This window comes from Colobus angolensis, unplaced genomic scaffold, assembly GCF_000951035.1.
Source record: "Colobus angolensis palliatus isolate OR3802 unplaced genomic scaffold, Cang.pa_1.0 Scaffold133, whole genome shotgun sequence".
Lineage (NCBI taxonomy): Eukaryota > Metazoa > Chordata > Mammalia > Primates > Cercopithecidae > Colobus > Colobus angolensis.
The window spans coordinates 3,256,535-3,276,877 of record NW_012114411.1 but is presented as its reverse complement, the minus strand read 5'-3'; the positions used below and the strand labels follow the sequence as shown (position 1 = coordinate 3,276,877).

Genomic DNA, 20,343 nt, shown 5'->3' with positions numbered 1-20,343 from the left:
ACCATTGAGTGGATTCACCGTGACCCTTTTTAGGGTTTAGGACTTTGGTCATCATGGTGGCAATGTTTTGCATCATCCTCCTTCCTTCTGTGGTTCCACTAAGATCTTCCCAAGCATCATTTCTAGGTGGGAGAGTCACACGTAGCCAAGCCAGTTATCACAGGCAATTACACAGAGTAGATGTGACCACACAGACTGTCCTTTTCAAATCAAAGATGTTTTGTTTCTCTAAGGCTGTCATTTTTGTTTTCTCTACAATAAATGAAATAGTTTGCGATCCTTTACAATAGAACTACAGTGTATGTCACAGAAGGTAGGTCTCAGAGAGGCTAAATGTGTAGCAAAAGTAGACAGGAAGCACCGTCCAACCACTGTAGGGTTGAAATATGAAAAACTAGTGTCACAGGCCACAAAGAAGGCTCTGAACGCTTTTTGGGGGAGAATTGGGGAGAATTTGATAAAGCCAGAAAGGTACAAATAGGGACTGTTGAGACTGGCCTTTCAGTGAATTAAACTATAGAAGGAGAAAAAGAGATTCCTTAACATTGATGATAATATGTTGTTATCAGGTATAACAATTTATAGTAATGGTAATACAGAGATTTTTTTTCCCAGAGTTAATACATTTTGTAAGTGGAATATAAGGTTTATGTCTTCAATTCTAAAGATTCATAGATGAAATTAGGAAAACAGTGTCCTTAAAAAAAAAAAAAAGAGGAAAATAGTGTCCTTCCTAATTAACATGTCCCATGTACCATTGTGTTTATGTACTTTCTACTATAAACTGAATTTTAAAATCTTGGATAAAGTATACCCACAAATACTTGAAATCTTACCCAGTTTGACATTTGTAAGATTTTCGGCCGGGTGAGGTGGCACACACCTGTAATCCCAGCACTTTGGGGGGCCAAGGCGGGCAGATCACCTGAGGTCAGGAGTTTAAGATCAGCCTGGCCAACGTGGTGAAACCGCATCTCTACTAAAAATACAAAAATTAGCTGGGCATAGTGGGCTCCTGTAGTCCCAGCTACTCAGGAGGCTGAGGCAGGAGAATCGCTTAAACTTGGGAGGCGGAGGTTGCAGTGAGCCGAACTCCATCTCAAAAAACAACAACAACAAACAAACAAACAAACAAACAAACAAAACACTATAAACCAAAATGTAGAGAATTACTTTTAGATTTTGTTCTTTCAACTCTGAGTTGCCTCTGAAAACTTTTAAAAGAATTGTCTCATTTTTGATGGCCTTTGTGCTACATTTTAAGCACTCAATCTGTTTAAGGAGGTAACACTATTCTACTGTAATTAAGCTGTTCAGATTAATTTTTTTAAGGCATAAAGGAAGTAGTTAGCTATGATGATCTGTAGTTTCTTGTTAGATGATTATTTTACAATTGTTCCTCTAGAAGTGATGAATGATTTCCTTTATAACCAGCTGTCAGTAAAAGACAAGTTTTCGTTATGAGTGTGTTGACGTGTCCTTTGTCCTTGTCCTTTTCATTTAGTTAAAGTAACCAGTAGCTCCTATTTATGTGAACTTAAAAAAGGTACTGTTAAAAGAGTTCTGGCCTTTGTGATAAGAGCTGTGAGTGAAGTCAAAGCTGATGGGATGCTGGGTTCTTGGGTAATAAATCCTGTTACAAGAAAAGAAAAAGCATGACAACTTGGGTAACTTCAGGGAAAGGAGCAGAGTTTTCCATTTCATGTGGACTTTGTATCAGGTAGAGCATTTACTTGAGGGTTACCATACCACTCTATTCTGTTCTTTCCCTGAGTCATTACTGCTGTTATAGGATTTAAATCCCTTGATGATGCGTTGAGACTTTGGGCAAACATTCCTTGACCATAGAGTTATTAGGTAGTAACAGACTTGATTGATTGCAATGCAATGAATTGCCAGAGTGAGTAACTTGATGGAGGATGTATTGGTTCTTGGGGCAAAAGTCCTCATACCAACAGCCAAGGACTAGGGCTGTAGACTCAGTGGTAGGTAGTGGTTATTCTCACAGACTTGTGTAGTAGGAGAAGGAGTGACTATTAAGGCTTTGTTTTGAGAGAGACAGAGAGAGAATTGACTTGCGGATGGAAACTACAAAGCAGACATGAGATTACTGCAGTAGTCTTAAATGATCCTTAGAAGCATCCTGTTGGAGTCAGGGTGAATTGGATCACTTCAGTTCTATAGGATCTGGATTATGACTGATGTCTGTGTTCCTCATCACTAAAATGAAGTGATATTTCTCCAAGGCCTCATTTAACTCTAGAATTACATGAATTTTTGAAATGTTGAATATTTTCTAAAACAGCCTCCTTTCCATTCCCATAAGAAAAAAGTTGTTATGCAGTGGTACCCGATGTCTGGGTATTTACCAGTGAGCTCTTTGCTTTTAGGCTTTCATCTTTCTGTGTTCTTTGTTTGCCAAGTAGGATGCTCACTTGCAGGATGCAGTCGTTTTCCCATTCTACTTTTAAGTTTTCCTGTGTCTGTTACTGTCCGTACAGACAGTAAAAGGCTTCAGCTCAGTCCTGTGGGGAGGTCACTTCGAGTTTCTGGATTTGGGTGTGCTGTGATGGAGTGACTGAGATCACTGTTGGTGGTGAGTTTCAACAAAAGCAAGCTGGGGTTGCCTTGCTTTTGTTTACTCGTGACCCTGCAAGGCAGCCTGTGGGAAAATGACAAGGCCTGGCGTCTTAGAACCACAAGCCTCCAGAGGGAGTTGAAGTAATGTGCAGAGTTGAATCAGGAAAGTTCAGGGGCAGTGTAGTTTACTCCCTTTTTCCAGTGCCCACACTCACTACAAATGTATTTACATTAAACTTTTGCCAAATCTCACTTAGTTTAAAAGGGAGGCTTTACATAAATGGAAAAGCTGAGGCTAAAAGGTCTAAACTTCTCTCATCTTTGTTGCTTATTGCAGCTTTCATTATAGATGCTGCGATTACTTAGCAGTTCTAAGAAACTCCCATTGCTCTTGTTTCCCTTTCAGCTTGGAGCTGGGATCCGGAGTAGTTAACTAAGCGGCCCGGCGAGCCCCTTGTCAGGAGGATGGCCTGCCGCTGAAGGCGGTTGAATTTCGTATGTGTCTTAGTCTCTTTAGGTTGCCATAACAGATGCCATAGACTGGGTGGCTTAAACAATAGATGTTTATTTCCTCACACTTGTGGAGGCTAGAAGTCCCAGATCAAGCTGCCAGCAGATTGGCTTCCTGGCTTACAGACAGCCATCTTCTCATTGTGCCCTCACGTGGCATTGGGGCTGGAGAGTACAGGGAGAGAGACTGAGAAAGAAGGAGCTCTGGTCTCTTTTCCTCTTTTTATAAGGACACTGATCCTGTCATGTGGACTGCAGCCTCATGATCTCATCTAAACCTAATTACCTTCCAAAGGTCTCACATCCAAATACTGTCACTTTGGGGGTTAGGGCTTCAACATAGGAATTTAGGGGGGGACTCAGCATTCAGTCGGTAACTCTGTGTGTGTGCGCACGCGCGCGTGTGCATGTGTACGTGTAGAGCAGGGTTGATTGTCCACCTGACAGCCATTGCCATCCCCTCTTCCCTGCTCAATGCCAATTTGCGTTTTCCTGGCACCCTTTGCGGCTGGAGTGGTCATGTGACACTGTTCTGGCCAATGAGGCGATGGAGGAAGGCCCCCAGAGGCTTCTGGGAGTGCCTTACCTTCCAGCTGGAGAGAGCCCTCCTCAGGGTCTGTCCCTGCCTTCCCTTATTCCCATGTGTGCCTGGGGCAGCTGAGGCAGGGCTAGAAGAGCCCAGGTCCCTCTTGCCACCTGCAAGTGCTGAAGCAGCCCTGGGCCAACTCCAGCATTCTCGTGTGAGCTGCAGAGGAGCCCTGCGCTTGCAGCTACTTGCAGCTAGGTGTTGTTACCTGCGTCCCACGCATCCTTACGGAACTGTCTACGAGGGCACACGTGCCTCCCCTGGAACTGGCAGGAGGTGCTCTGGGAAGAGCGTCTGGTCCCTGAGGCCTCCCTGTGCCTCCCCCTGGACCCCCAGGGTGTCCGTGTTCAGAGTTGTTGACCCTTGGGTGGGTCTGTCGCGTCTGCTATCTTCTCCAGGCTGGGAGCTCCTGGACCACGTCTTGCTCCCCGCTTGATCTTCAGGCCCATCTTGTGCTTCCCGGTAGGAGACATAGCGACCGGTTAAGCCAACCAGGTTCAGTCAACCAGAGAGCACTCTGGGTCCTGGTCTTGCTGACAGCTGTTGCTTTACTCCTTTCTTGCTTTTCTCCCTAAGAAACCTGCCTATTGGTTGTTCACAGAAAGCCCAGGAGGTGGCCTCAAGAGAGGGAAGTAGGAAAACAGACTTGAATTGAAAGGACCTGGGCCATGGAAATAGCTGTTCTCTAGGGTTTGGTTAGGGACAGATAATCCTCCAAAGACCCAGACAGAGATGTGTCTCAGTCCTCACGCTCAGTTTTCATTGCAGAAGCAGAAATCAAATAAGAGCCAACTTAAATTCTTTTAATTATGGAACATTTTAAGCCTACAGAAAAAACACATCATTGTTACCGTTGTTTCTGGCATTAAGGTCTCTTTTTTCTTTTTAAGAGTGAAAAATGAAGTTTTGCAGACAGACACTTAACTAATTCAGTATTTCAAAAGTGAAATACAGGCTGAACATCCCAAATCTGAAATCTGAAATCCTCCAAAATTCAAAAGTTTTTGAGCACCGACATGCTCAAAGGAAATGCTCACTGGAGCATTTCAGAGTGTAGATACTCAGAAATATTCCAAACATTTGCAAATGTTCTAAAATCGGAAAAGCTTTGAAATCTGAAACACTTCTGGTGTTTCGGATAAGGGATGCTCAACCTGTAGTGAGTGAGTGGTTGGAAGTTAGAACATACTCTTCCATAGAAACAAACCTATGTGACCTACAATTTGGCCAGATAATACTGGAGATTTGAGATGAAAAACTTATAAAATGATAGGATGACTGGCTGTCATTTTACCAGTAAGGAAACAAACCCAGAGAGTGAAGTCAGGATTTAGGTTTGTGGACCTTTTATTTAAGGTACTTTCTACTCTGCTGTACATTACTAGTTACTTCAGACAGTGTCTAATTTCATCAGCCAAAAACCACCAGGAACACAACGTGTAGTTATACAGAAGTTGGCTTCATTTAGCTTCTGCTGGGGCCCGTGTACCCAGAAGAACCCTGGGATTATTTTGGAAAGGCAGACTTGGGGTTGTGGTTGGACTGGGTGGTTTGAAGGTGGCATTAGGGAAATTAGGGCCAGATCTGGGTTGGATGTGGCCAGGAGGTAGGAACAATTCAGTGATTGGGTATCCCAACAATTTTTTTCTAGGACATAGGAGATTTAAGTAGAGTTAGAGTGGCCGTGCAGTAAAGGATTTGCAATCATACATGTTGGTGAGAAGAGGGGGCATCTGGTTTTTTTTGGTAGTGTGAGCCCATCTGTGTCATTTTTTGAGCCCTCCTTATGTTCTGATGGGAATATTGGGGTCGAGTTGTCAATTAGATTGGTCTTTACTTTGGTGGTTGGTAGGGTTGAATTTAATTTGTTCACCAACTGATGCTTGAGGAATAGTAGCTTTTAATAGGAGCAAGATGCAGTGGGAAGTAGAGACTTAGAGGATGTCTAAATAACTGTGTCTGAGCAGTCACTGGTTTTTAAACATTGTGGCTGCTCAGTGGTAATACTGCAAATTTTAAAAAAGGCAGTAGTTTTCTCCTAGCTTGAGAAGCTTTAAAAATCATCATGATGACTTTGTACTGTCTTAAAACTTGGATCGGCTATAGAAGCAGATAAAACTGTCGAGCTGTTACTAAAGTGTACTTATAGTTGAAACATGTTTTATAGTCTTCAGAGATGCCATCCAGCTACTGATCCAGAGGTAACGTTAATGGTAGTGTTACTCACAGTGCCAAAACACCCACAATTCAGTAGAAAATGTGAGCAATCCATTTAGAAAATTTGCAAAGCAGTCAGAAGTGAGAGGCAGTGTTGGGTAGTGAAGAGTGGACCGGCCTCTGATCTTGGTCCTAGTCTGAGCTTTGCCACTGTGTGGACCTTTTATTTAAGGTACTTTCTACTCTGCAGTACGTTACTAGTTACTTCAGACAGTGTCTAATTTCATCAGCCAAAAACCACCAGGAACACAACGTGTAGTTATACAGAAGTTGGCTTCATTTAGCTTCTGCTGGGGCTGGTCACTCTCTTAACTTAGTCACTCTCTTAACTTAGTCATTTCATCTCTGGGCCTCAGTTTCCTCATCTGTCATAATGAGGAAGTTGAACACATGGTCTCTGTGTTCCTTCTACAGTTTCTGTCATTAAGTCTGTTTGCAGATAGTCTCTTCTTTTGAAAGTACTAGTTTGTGGCCGGGTGCAGTGGCTCATGCCTGTAATCCCAGCACTTTGGGAGGCCGAGATGGGCGGATCATGAGGTCAGGAGATCAAGACCATCCTGGCTAACACGGTGAAACCCCGTCTCCATTAAAAATACAAAAAAAATTAGCCAGCCGTGGTGGCGGGCACCTGTAGTCCCAGCTACTTGGGCGGCTGAGGCGGGAGAATGGCGTAAACCTGGGAGGCAGAGCTTGCAGTGAGCCGAGATCGTGCCACTGCACTCCAGCCTGGGTGACAGAGCAAGACTCCGTCTCAAAAAAAAAAAAAAAAAAAAAAAAAAAAAAAAAACAAAAAAGAAAGTATTAGTTTGTTTGGCCAGTTGGGCCAGGTCATAAATATCACGGAATTATTTTTCAGCTTTTGAAGACAGGAGTGTTTGAGGGCTTTGAAAGCTAGCCCAGCAGGAAGCTTTTCGTGGTCTGTGTAGTTTCCTTCCTCTCATGAATGATTAGGCCGAAATCAACCATCTTCTCAGTCCATCCTGTTTGTAGTTTCCTGAGATGAATGACCGACGTGTTTTGTCCTCAGAAAATAACATAGGAGAAAAGTTCCCAGGGAGGCCTCTTTCTTCAGGAACTTGCAGTTTAGGAATTAAGTGTGGTAACTTTATTTTACCTGTTTTAATGTTGTGACTGTAAAATAACATAATGTAAATAAGGATTCTGTTACATGCAAATTTTGAAATCATGCAAACAGCAAAAAAGGAAAAGAAGTCAATGAAAACTTGTGTAATTTCAAAGATGGTGGCCAGGTGGTTCAGAAGCTGTGCATGGAATTGCTGCATGGCTGCTCCATTCCAGCAGGCAACAAGTGCCTCATGTGTTTAGTCAGTATCATGCTGCATGCTGTCGCTGATGGCATTCAAGTTTTTGCTTGTGTGTGCTGGTATTTAACGTACACTTAGATCTAAATATCTTTTTTTAGCCTTCAAAGTTGTCAACCAGGTATTTCATCAAGAAGTATGTTAATGGGGATGTTAGTGATAGTGCCCAAGAGGCCCCCAACCCCCAGATCAATAGCTTTGTAACAGAAGCGCTAAACTGCTATGAAGATGATCAGACAACAGTGGGATGCATCCTGCCATTAATTTAGCAGAAAGAGCACAGAGCACACATCCAAATAGGAGAGTTAATATAGAGAGGCGCTGTAGCAAAGCAGCTCAGAGCGTGGACTCTGGAGCTGGCTGCGTGATGCTGCCACTTGATTAGCTTTGTAGATTTATGCAAGTCACCTGTCCTTGCTGGGCCTTAGTTTCCCTGTCTGTACAATGGAATAAATTTAATGTCTACCACAAAGGTTATATGACACTTAGCAAACATGATGAAAACACAGGTTGCCGGGCCCACCCCCCAGAGACCCTGATTCACTGCATCTCAGGTATTTGCATTTAACTAATTCCATGGTGGTGCCGATGCCTCGGACCCTGGGATGACACTTTGAGGATCACTGTGCTGTGCATTTGTCCACACGGACACACACGTAGGCATTTATTTTCCAAAGTAAAGGGCATACTGTTGGGAACCTGATGTTTTTCTCCTATTTAGTGCCTTGTGAATATTTTCCCTTTCATTATTTATTTTAATAAGGAATGATTTTAAGCTGCATTGTGTTCCATTATTAGATAATTAAATGGCTTCCATTTTTTCCACTATCATAGACCATGCTGGAATAAATACTATTCTGTGTACACTTGTCTATATCTCTGTTGATCTCTTTACGGTAAATTCCTAAAAGTGGAAGTAACCACGTTCAAGGGTGTTTCATGGTAAGGCCTTTTGCTACACATTGCCAACAAATTCTTTAGAAAGAGAGTAGCAGAAATTTAGCTTCTTACAAGTGGTCTATGAGAGTAGATGCTGATTTTCTAAATGTAAGGGAATAAGAAAAACTTCATCATTAACTTTTTTCATGTGTATTTGGGCTTTGGTGGGAGTAGGCAAGAAGAATATCCATGGATTTATAGAGTAAGCAAAGGTATATCAGGAAAAGCTAGGGAGGAAGAATAGGGCTGAACTGTGGCTTGATTTCAGGAGAGTTTCTGGGATTCAGACTTGAATTAATTGAATGATGCTATAACGTATAGGTGTTGGTATAGGTGATTTTATGCAAAGAAGAATAAACATTGGCTCACCTTTGTTTATCATATATGGTATGGGTGACTACTGCTGCTAGTTCAAGGGTCTTGATTTTTAAAAAATGTGTTTCTTGACTGTGGGAGCCCCAGGATACAGACTTGTGGTTAAATAACATCTGCTCCACTCTGTCTTCCCGTGTGGGCTTCTGTAATCCTGGGCCAAGCAGTTGAGTCTCTCCTCGGGGGACTTGGAGTGAGGGTGGGTGCAGCGTGGGTAATTCAACATGCGTACCTAAAAACTTACTCAAAGTAGACTTCATGTAGAGAAGTCATTGGTTCTTGGGAACAGGGGTGAGCGAATGGAGGCCAAGGTGTGGCCCTCCACAAGTCAGTCAGACCCTCAGGGTGGGACAAGACCTGTAGGCCTCTTGGTTATAATCCTGTCTGGTGGAGACCAGCAGATAAGCCAAACTCTTCTATATTGTCAGAACATTTCACTAATAAGGGATCTCAAGGGTCATCTGGCACAGCCTTCTCTTTTTGCAGATAAGGAAGCTAAATAATTTATTATTTCAGTTAAGCTTCACCATATGAGAGTTCTTTGTTTGGGTTTTTTTTGTTTGTTTGTTTTAAGTTTTTAGGATCAGATAGTGAACCTTGGAACAGAATTGGTTGCTTTTTTTTTTTCTGAAAGAGCTGAACTTTAAACAATTGTGGCTGCATGGCAGATGGGCAAAGCAGGAAGGACACAGTGCAGCTGAGAGCGAGGGTGGCCTGTGGTATCTCGTTTGGCCTGGGGAATGGACTAATTTCAGCTCCTCCTGCACCGCTCTGAGTCACGGGTGCTACACCACCACGCCTCTCCTGAGCTCAGGACTGCATGCTCCTTCCTGAGTGGTCTCCAAAGGCTCCAGAGTGGCCTTGGATGACGAGCTGCTCTCTTCTGTGCCCGTCATGTTTTTTAGAATTTACATACTGGTTTTCTTCTTGCAATTCAAAAAGTGTTTTTAAATTTTCCTTTTAGTAAAGAAACACGTATGACGGTTATTTCTTTTAAAAAGCAACAGCTCCCCTGAACACCAAACTGTGCCTTTTACCACTGGGTGACACTGTTAGACCACAGAACATGCTTCAGTGGTAAAATCAGGAGTCCTTGAATTTCAGATTTCATCAAGCTACTTTACATAGGAGAGAGAAACTCCAAATCACTTAATAGTCATCTATCAAATGTTATTTGATAAGTGTAATTTATCAATTTTAAGGCCAATGAGTTTAAGGCAATCACTTAGTAAAGAAACCATTAATTGGCAGGATTTCGATTGCTTAGAAGTTTTTGCAGATTGATGTGCTGCATGTTAATGAACTACTAATTATTTCATGGGAATATTTATGCAAGCCAATGTACTAATATATCTATTTCCCACCAGACAAAAGTCTTAAGTCCTCTTTCTTTGGCAAAAGACACTATTCATACACAGCAATTAGTGTTACGGACTTTTAGTGAGGATTTTTTTTGAGCCGTCTTATTCACGAAGAAGCACGTCTGTTGGTTAGAGAAATGGGTATTTGGTTCTCTGTACTGGTGTGTGTTAAGAAAATTGTATGTCTTACTAGTTCTGAGCTCTTTTAAGATCAAATGAAGACACAGAATTTGTTCAAAGCATCGGTTGACCTTCCCTACTCTGTTTTTGGGTCCCTTTGGAAATCTGATGCCTGCCCTTCTAAATGTAAAGTGAGCGCTATCTGGTCAATTTCGGCTGCCCACTGTGTGACTGAAATGTTTGTGAGGTTAAGAAATGAGTGCGAGTCAGGCCTTCCCTTTATGGGCTTAACGTGAGAAAGAAGATAACTTCAAATTTAGTTTTAATAGAAGCAGAGTTTAGTATCCTAGGAGAGGTATTAACGGAGTCCTGCAGGAAAGTAAAGGGAAAACACTGAGGGGGAGCCAGGGAAGACTTGGTGGGGTAAGTTCCTACATGTGGATACTCTCAGCCGCCCATGTTATCCTGTTCACTCAATACTTTTTTTTTGTTTTTTTGAGATGAAGTCTCGCTGCATTGCCCAGGCTGGAGTGCAGTGGCGTGATCTCGGCTCACTGCCACCTCTGCCTCCTGGGTTCAAGCGATTCTTGTGCCTCAGCCTCCTAAGTAGCTGGGACTACAGGTATGTGCCACCATGCCTGGCTCATTTTTGTACATATATATATATTTTTTAAAGTAGAGATGGGGTTTCACCATGTTGGCCAGGCTGTTCTCAAACTCCTGACCTTATGTGATCCGCCCGCTTCAGCCTCTCAAAGTGCTGGGATTACAGGCATAAGCCACCCTGCCCGGCCCATTCAGTAAATTTTAATAAGGTGCACACAGTATGACATATAGCACAGGGCTGGGGAAGGCAATAGAGGGGGTAAGACCAGACGTTTGCGGGCCTCTGGAGGTTAGCCAGAGGCAAAACAAGTTGGCGGCTCCAGCTTTCTCCTAACTCTTGTGTGTCTGCTAGTCACTGTGAGGCCACTGCTACTTTGTGTGGCTTATGTACAAGCCATCGTGCCAGAGCAGAGGGGAGAGGATGGAAGTCGCTCAGAGGTCTTTTCCCTTCTGCAGAGATTCACTTCTGTGTCCTTCAAGGGGAGACAATGTGGAAACACGTGGGAAGTTAGCTCACCGGGTGGGGAAGTGCCTGGGGCAAGGGGCGTCCAGTGCAGTTCTTCCACAGCAGTTCAAACAGGAGGAGATGTCTCCGAAGGAGAGGCCCCGGGAAGACTGGGGGAGGCAGGCTGTGAGCTGGTCTTTGCAAGGTGCTTGGAGTTTGACTGGCCAGTGGGGGAGGATTTCTGCCCGGGAGGAAATCAGGAGCAGGGCTGGAGATGGGAATGTGCACGGGCTTGGTGTGTACTGGCTGACTGGAGTGGGTGCCAGAGAGTTAAGAACCATACATTTGAAAAGGTAGTTGAGGACTCCGCTATCGAGAAGGGGGCCACAGAAGGCCAAGCAGTTTAGCATCCTCTCCTGAGGTGACCACTGATGCTCGACTCAGTGGCCCTGATCTGATGAAATGAGTTAGCTCATTGGATTTGACTGAGGATGCAGCTGGATTAGGGGGAAAGGCAGCCGGGGGGATGGAGGCCATGAAGGAGCCAAGTGCATCATTCCCAGGATGAAGGATGAGCAGCTGGTGATAGGGGATGATTTTCAGATGCATTTGTGGAAGGGAACTGATGATCGATTCTGTACTTAGGGTTGAAACCTGTGAGATAGAACCTTTTGGAGAAATAAGGAAGTTAAGGGAAGACTGCGAGGGATTGTTTCTCAGCAGAAGAATGGTGTATGTGCTGAGCAGAAGAATGGTGTGTGTGCTGTCCTCTCTGTTGCTTTTGAGAAACAATAGCTCCAACTCAAATCTGCCTGGGATGACTTCCGCTGCAGTGTAGGCCCTGTGGGGTGGGGTCGGCTCTGTCCTTTGAGTGTCCTTTCCAGCACCTGGGCAGTGTCTGGCACCCGGGAGGCCTTCAGTAAATGGTGAGTAAGGTGGAGCTCAACTCGATGTCTGTTGATTCTGAGGTGAACACTCCAGTACAAAGCTGGTATTTCAAAGCCGGAGCTCGGGAAGACAGGAACGATCTTCACACACACTTCAGAAACAGCTCATGTAGCAGAAGGGGTAAAGGTGTGTGGGGTCTCCAGAGGCATGACCGAGAGAAGAGGACAGGGCTGTGGCCATCTGCCTGGGCTGCTGGTGGCGTTAAAGGGAGGGAAGAGGAAGTGTGGGCAGAAAGGTGGGAGAGGACGGGGGAGGGTGGTCCAGGGGCTGCCTTTGCGTCAGCAAGGAGATGGACACCGGCCCCAGACCCAGGAGAGGCCCAGGAGAGTGTCACCAAGGGAGGGAGCCCTGGATGACCTGAGGAAAGCCCCCCAGGTGTGGACTGTCATGCGGATAGTAACATGCTGTTGCTGTGAATATTTGAAGAATGACACTTGTTTTCTGTTATTGACCACTGATCACAGCCCTTGGGGGCAGACCTTGAGGGCCAGAGGCACAGGCACTTCTTACGGGAAATAACACCTGACAGGCCAAGTGACACTGCCAGCGCCTGGGTAGCAGTTGTCCTGGGGGAACATTAGCCAAGGCCCTTCTCAGGGGGAAATTTCTCTAGAATAGTTCTCAGGCCCAGCCATTGTCCTGGGAATAAGCCCAAATGCACCTGTTTGGTTGATAAACATTCTGTGCTTTGGGGCTTCAGATGGGACTGACTAGGCTGGGGCGCCCAGAGCTGCAGAGCAGAGCAGGCTCCGACTGTGTGTCACCTCCACACGGTGAAGATGGCAGACGTCTGGTCGCCCTTCTCGTTTCTCCCATAGATGGGCTGCTGTTGGCTGAGCCTAGGGGACATTCCTCCCTCCCCCCACGTACTACTCACAGGATGAGGTAGTTCTGCAGTCTACCAGGGAATTCTGGAATCTGCACAGGAGTGGAGGAAGTGGGGGTGTGGGCCTTGTGTCTCATCTGCAGTCCTAGGACTTTCAACTGAGTGAAAAAAGTCACCAAGGATCAGCCTCTTGCCGAGACAAGGGGCTGTTATAGTTGGCTGTGGGCCCTTGAAGGATTTTATTCACCCCTTAAACCATTTTTACCTCCTCCCCTGAGCTAGGAATTGAATGACTCTTTATTTATTTTCTATTAGTATTCTTCTATCAAGAGACTTCTTGTTCTCACACCCTAGAGTATTTTTGTTTTTGTTTTCATTTTCTCTATATATTTTGTCTTCAGTCTTTTCTGAGTTTGTTTGAATATCCAATTTCCTGGCAAAACTAGATTATGCAAGAGCTGCTTTGTTTTTTTTAACTTTGGCTTTGATCATGATATATTTGGACAATATAGAAAATGCCTCTTTTTAGCCAAGATTGAGACTTCGGGGAGGTGTAAGGCCGAAGAAATTCAGTTGCAGGAGTAATTTGCTAGTTTCCATGGAAAACAACCTAAACTGTCATTGGTTGACCATCAGCCTCATTTTCTTCTGACAGATAGCAGCTGGGTCTTGGGTTACCTAACTTTGGCACAAGCCTCTGTGAGATCCTGCTCCAGTCATTTTCTTTCTTCCACAACACTTTGTCCCTCCCTGTCCCCTCTCTGTCATCCTTCCCTGTCCACATTGGAAAAATGAACAGAGGCCAAGACTGGGTTCATCATTATTCTTTGTCTAAACTAGTGTACTTGCGGTATATGGTCATTCACTTTCGTGTTGATGGAACATTAACGGAGAGTTGGAGTAATGAATTAGTTTGTTGGGACTGTTTGCCCACTTTGTTGAGCTTCTGTCATGTGGGCAAGTACTGTGGATGGTAGATGTTTTCCATGAGTTTTTGAGAATGCTGAGATCAACTCTGCACATGCAAGTGTACTAGCTCTGATTTCCAGTTGAGGAAATCAAGACTCAAGTTAAATAATTTTATAAAATCACATAATTGATGAGTGACCTAACAAGGGATTCTCATTCAAGATGGGTGGTCTTCAAGCCTGATGCTTTTTTCCATTATGCTGTATAACTTCCCATGGGTTGTGCACGGTTTAAGATGGATGAAATGACAGAATTGTCATAATGCAGCAGCTACCAAGTGACTTCTGAATAGTAATTTGAACATGTAAATTTGAGCTGTTGAACATGTACTCTTACACATGCAGAGGGAGGCATGTACCAAAAAAGTGTACTGATTGAGGGTGAATTTTCAGAGGGAACACAACCTGTGTCACCAGAATTTGTATAATCCAGAAACAATCTTTTCCAGACCCTGGAAGCCCCATTTGTACTGCCGTCTGTTCACTCCCAAAATAACGATTATCCTGACACCTAACATCAAAGGTTGGTTTTGCCTGGTTTTGAACATTATGTACATGGACGCATGCAGTATATACTCTTCTGCATCTGGCTTTGTTTGCTCGACATTGTATTTGTGAGATTCAGCTGTGCTTTGCTTGCAGATTTGTTGGTTCATTCTCATTGCTGCATAGTATTCCACTCTATCAGCACACTGCTGTTTACTTACCCATCCTACTGTTAGTGAACATTTGAGTTGCCTCCAGTTTGGGACTATTATGAATGGCACTGCCATAAACATTCTTATAAAAAACATTTATATTAACATGTTTTAATGAAATTTGTCTTTCCTGCCTCCCATCTAACTTTAATGTCATCCATTGCAAGAGGTTTTCTGTTTGGGATCGTAAAGCTGTGATATTAAAAAAAAAAAAAAAGAAAAAGAAAAAAAAAAAGAAAGCTTCCAACGTCCTGTTGAGAGACAGGAAATCATTCTGTTAAACTCAAACCTGGTTCCTCCATCGTCATCCCAGCCCATGGAGTGCCTAAGAGCTTGCTTTTGGAATTACACAGACTCAAGGTCAAATCTGGGTAGCCTTGGGCAGCAAGTGACAGCGTTATTGTTACTAACTTATTCTTATTCGTTGCCAGTGACAGCACTAATAGCAGGTGACATCTGTTGAAGTCTTACTGTGTTGTAGACATCGTGTTTGGTGCATTTCTTTTTCTTTCTCTTTTTTTTTTTGAGGCAAAGTCTCGCTCTGTCTCCAGGCTGGAGTGCAGTGATTCAATCTCAGTCCACTACAACCTCCGCCACCTGGGTTCAAGTGATTCTCCTGCCTTAGCCTCCCAAGTAGCTGGTATTACAGGAACGCGTCACCACACCCAGCTAATTTTTGTATTTTTAGTAGAGGGTTTCACCATGTTGGCCAGGATGGTCTCCATCTCTGGACCTCATGATCCGCCCGCCTCAGCCTCCCAAATTGCTGGGATTACAGGTGTGAGCCACCGCGGACCGGTGGGTGCATTTCTTATTTACTCTTCATAGCAACCCTGTGAGATCTATCAGTCCTTTTTCATTGTTGCTGTTGTTGAACTGGCGAAGGCCCTTACCCAAGATCACACTTAGAGCAAGTGAGGAAGCTGGAATGCAGATGCAGGGAGCCCCACTCTAACCCATGCTTTTGAAGCTGTCAGTCTCATTTGGAGATTGGGGAGTCATGACCCTGACCTCGTGGGCCATATAAGGACCAAGTGACGGGGGAAGCTTACATATACCCCCAGGTGACATGGACACCAACTCCATGATGGAGTCCTTTCACCGCATCTCTCAGAATGGCCAACCGCTTTTGGGGTGTGCTTTGACTACAGTGCAGGAGGGCAGAGCGGGCATGGCTGCCCCACTCTGGCTGTCCTAAGGAAAGCGGACCTGCCATTCCGGCTCTGGGCACCTCATTAGTTGAGGAGCCGTCGCCACCTGCTGGTCGTTCCCACCTCACTTGGGCCAGGTTCTGGTTGCTGTAGGCAGATGTCTGTCGGATACTTCTTGCCTTCCGTAGTACTCTACTCACTCCCTCCTCCTCTGCCATTTTCTAAATATAAAATATGTGCCTTATTTGTAAAAATGCATTTTCGGGGGATGAAAAAACTGATGAGAAAATGAATGTGATACTTTCCCAAGAGCCTCACTTTCTGGCATTTGTACAACAGCATATTGGCAGCAAACTTGTTGAGTTCGTCATTGTTTTAAATGACCATCCTGGGAAGCCACAGGGGACTGTCCTACAGCTGTCGTGGGCCTTGGCAGAGATGAAACAATAACATTTCTGCGCTTACGCTTAAGACTGGTGGGATGTCGTTTCTAAGCCTGGGTGCACCAGGTTGGTGGCCACAGAAATCCCCTGGGCACTTGTCTGTTGCCTTTCAGTACCAGGTGGTGCCATTTTCTCCTGGTCTAAGATGGAAATTTTTAGGTTTGCCTTAGGGCCAGGCAAATCAGGAGTTTGTGATGAAACCAACTGCACTTTGGTAAAAATTGTTACTGGAACTCAGACTCCTGCCTGTCTGGGAACTGTGGGTGCTGAGAGGGAGGCTTTGGATCCGAGCCGTGTCTTTCCCTTTTCAGGCTGACCTGGCCTGGAGTTTGCCGCCTCCACCTTACGTAACTTGGGTTTCTCAGGGTATTGCCAGGGGTTGCCAGAATCTTAGAGACAGCTTAGAAAACAGATTCTCCAAAAATACCTTGGAATTACTTTCAACTTTCCAGAAGTTATAGCAGTTCAAAAGTTTGTTTCATTTTGGTTGGTGGTAGACACCTGTAAACTGTACACATTACCATGTGCCAAGAGATTGTTCTAGAAAGGATTCAAGTGTTAGTGCTTCTAGATAGAATTAGGTCTTAAATATTTAGGTAAACATGAAAGTTAGCATAATCTCTAAGTTCTGATTTTTAAATCTTATAGGATTAGGTTTTGAATTTGTTTTATCTGTTTGATGTAGAAATATGCAGATATGGAGCCAGAGCAGTCTGCTGGGGCAAGCCAGCCGCGGTCTGCGTTTGTTTTATCGGCCCAGTTGTGAAAGTTTTCCGAGGGAATGGTAATTCACCTCTGGCAAGCAGTCAACAGAAGTACCCGGGATAGCCAGAGAGCTGGGCCCAGAGTGAACTTTGGAAAGGGAAAAACATGAAAAGCAAGGACTCAAAATCCATCTGTAAGCATGGGATTTCCCAATTCTCTGGGATAGTAGAGTCAAATAATGACTTCCTTGTGCTGCTTAGTGGAAATTAAAGGTAGAATTCTCATCAGGCAGCATTTTTCAGGGCATAGTGTATCTGTCTGAAGTACAATTCTCTTTTATTATTCAATAGCTTGAAAATCTGTAGGTGAGTCCCCTCCGTTCAGAACAGCACGAGAGGCCCTTGTCCTCAGGCCTGCCTGTTTCCTGCCCTACTCTGAACGGCTGGAGCCATTCAGAACTTCATGCAGCACCTTGGCAGTGTGGTGGACAGACCTTTTTAGACTTTGCAGAAGCTTCTTATGTTAGTGGCATGAATGGGTTCAAGAACCATTGAACGTTATCAGTGAGAAAGTCTGCGGGTCATTCAACTGAAGTAACATTTTTGAAGAAATCGAAGCCCAGAGAAGTAGAGTTTCCTATAGAGATTTCCAGGCCTCTAAATAAAGTATGAAATGTTGCTCGTCACATAGTTGGGCTTATAATAGCTTCTATTGAGTTCTCATGTTTGTGCCAGGGATTAGAGAGAGCCCTTGCGTACACATTTTACTCAATTTTTATAACATTCATTTTACACATAGAACTGGGGGTCAGGGAAGTTAAACTTTGTCCAGGGTCTCAAACCAGTTTTATTTCTCCTTCACTGAGCTAGTTCTGGTGTTCCTTAATTGACTTGATACATTAAAAAAAAAAAATGACTTTGAGTAAGTTACTTGACCAGTGAAGTGACTGTGACAAGATTATCTTTGTGTTTATTTCTAGAAATGATGTTTCATGTCAATAATATTTGCCTGCAAAGTACTTTTACCTCTAGACATTTCTACCGCGTCTTTACTCTCAGGCTCCTGGATTCCTTGATGGCCAGTGAGGAAATGTCCCTGGCCGCTCAGCCCCACTTTCTGCACTGTACCTTTAGGCAGTGGAATCCAAATGGCTCAGGGGCACCCTCTGTCATTAGCCCAGGCCTTTGTTACTTCATTTAGGTAATACTTACTGAACAAGTCCAAGGGGTCAAAGGAATAGGAACATAAACCAGACATGTTCTTTGCAGCGAAGAGAGGATAAGATTTATATCCACATTGCTGTAATACAAAGGTGGTGGTTGACGAATACTAGGAAGAGAGAACAAAGAACATCCCATGGAATTTGGGAAGGTGTCCGGGCAGATGTGGCGTTTATTTGGATCTGCCGGATGTGTGAATTTGGCTCTGTGGAGGTCCGGGGCTGCAGTAGGAAAAGGCTCAACATGCTTTCGGAGGGAGCAGTGCTGCTGTGAGCACGCTGATGGAGGAAGGCGGGGTGCGAGGATGTGGGGAGCAAGAGTATTGGTTTCAGCTTCATTGGAAGATAGGATTTGTGAGATGCAAGAGTTCCCTTATACCAGAGTTGTATTTTCCAGTGTTGGTAGCAGTGAGCAAGATGGCTGGCAGAAGGAAGAGAGCTTTCAAGAAGGTCACTGTGATGATTATTGCCGTCTGCTAGTCAAAGATCCAGGACGGGGTGTTACTGAGAAGCAGCTGGAACCCAGATCCCACATGGTTCTCCCAGCACCACTGCCCTGAGTGCAGAGACTCAAGGAGGGGGTTGCTCCTGGCCTGTTCACCCGCTTGTTACTAAATGACCATTTCCCAGACCCCACTGTGACCTGTGCATGAGAAGCTGCAGGGACCCTGTCACCTGTTCTGAGGACGGGCTTAAGGTCTCCATGCTTAACTCAGCCTGAGACGCTCCTGTGCACTCCCTTTCCCAGCTCCAGTGAAGAAGGACAAACCGATGAAAAAGAAGGAAGATGTTTGCCCCTGTGTTGACAGCATATACGTATACTTCAGCACACTGTCCCATGGAAAAACGTGTTCCTGGGCTGAAATCCTAAATGCACTACACACACCTCTGTGCAGCCACAAGTGTCTGAAAAGTCAACCACAGCCCTCCCCTCCTGCACCAGCTCCCAGTGCCTGTGTCTCTCCAATAGGAGACAGGCTCGGGTGCCCCTCACCCCGCTGGTGCTACGGAGAAGAAAGACTTCCAAGCAACTAAGTCTAAGGAGAAGTCAGAAAAAAGTCCCAAGTTGGGCCCGTTTCTTAGATTCAGAACTGAAGTCATTTCTTTCCACACACTGGAAGCTCAACCTCCTTCCTGGCAACAAGGCCCACGGCATGTTTGCACCCGAGCGCTGACCTCCAGGAAAGGCTGGGAGTGGGCATCTTGTGCTGTCTCTAGTTGAGGGAGCAGTGGGAGCGCGGGACAGGAAGAGGGGATGGAAAGCGGAGGGCAGGCAAAGCCTGAGGCCACGGAGGGCCAGTCAGTCAGGTAAAGGAGAGCAAGTCACCCGGGCTTGAGCGATGGCTGTACTTGCCCTCTCGCTGTCACCTCTTCCATGTCGATCAGACATCTCAGACTCGACACGTCCCAGATCCACTTGCTCTTTCAGCCTCCTGTCATGGCAACTTGAGCCTTCTGGTTGCTCAGGCCAGAAACCTCTGAGTCATCCTTGATTCCTCTGTGCTTTTCACGCCTCATGTCCAGTCCTTCAGGAAGTCCCAGAGACTTTACTTTTAAAATACATCTTGAATCAGGCTCTCCGCCTACCTGTGCCTGGATGACCCTTGCAGCTGCCGCGCTGACTCCCTGCCTGCCTGCAGCCCGTTCTAAACCTAGGAGCTGGAGTAATCTTTTAACTCATGAGTCAGATACTGTCATTACTCTGCTCAGAACCTGGGAATGGCTCCCCATGGCCCTCAGGGTGAAGACCAGAATGCCAGCACTGGCGTTCAAGTTCCCACACTCTATATCCTCACCATCCCTCCCTCCCATGCAGCCACCCTGGCTGCTTTGCTGTTTCTCATCCCCGCCTCCGGCACCCTCCTACCCTGTGGCCTTTGCATGCGCTCTTCCCGCTGCTGATCGCTGGCCAGCTCTTCTGTCACATTCGCTCCAGCTACTCCCCAACTGTAATAACGAGGTCAAGGTCAGAGGCAGTTGTCTGTTTGGGTTTGGCATCATGGATTATCCATGGTGAAGGGCAGAGAGAGCCTTTTCTGGAAGTGTGTAGCCTTCTTGTCTATGATTAACTAGAATGAAACTGCGGTTGATATTTTCAGACACTTGTGGCTGCACAGAGGTGTATGTAGTGCATTTAGGATTTCGCCGAGGAGCACGTTTTTCCATGGGACAGTGTGTTGAAATCAGGCTGGCTGTGATGGGTTCCCTGAGTCACCCTCTGCGAGGTTTGTAATGCTCAATTCAGTTCAGGTTGCAGGCGTTCTTGTTGTTAAAAGACCAATGCAGATAGTGTCTGAGGAATGTTTGGTGTAATGTATTATATATGC

The 20,343-nt window shown here is 45.1% G+C and overlaps 1 protein-coding gene across 10 annotated transcripts in view; it reads left to right on the top strand.

Moving 5' to 3' along the window:
* The window catches only part of FAM107B (family with sequence similarity 107, member B), a 267,016-nt gene that overhangs the window by 232,746 nt on the left and 13,927 nt on the right, over positions 1–20,343 (top strand). Inside the window, exon 1 of one of the 10 annotated variants that reach the window (XM_011934246.1) lies at positions 3,649–3,874. The exons of 7 other annotated variants lie outside the window; for them this stretch is intronic. Coding sequence is in view for 1 of the 3 variants with exons in the window: in XM_011934242.1 (XP_011789632.1) it covers positions 20,181–20,241 (61 nt within the window). In the remaining 2 variants the exon portion in view is untranslated. Of the gene's footprint in view, positions 1–3,648; positions 3,875–14,306; positions 14,324–20,123; positions 20,242–20,343 lie in introns of those variants that run through there. 2 more of the 10 variants (XM_011934250.1, XM_011934242.1) reach the window with 2 other exon arrangements.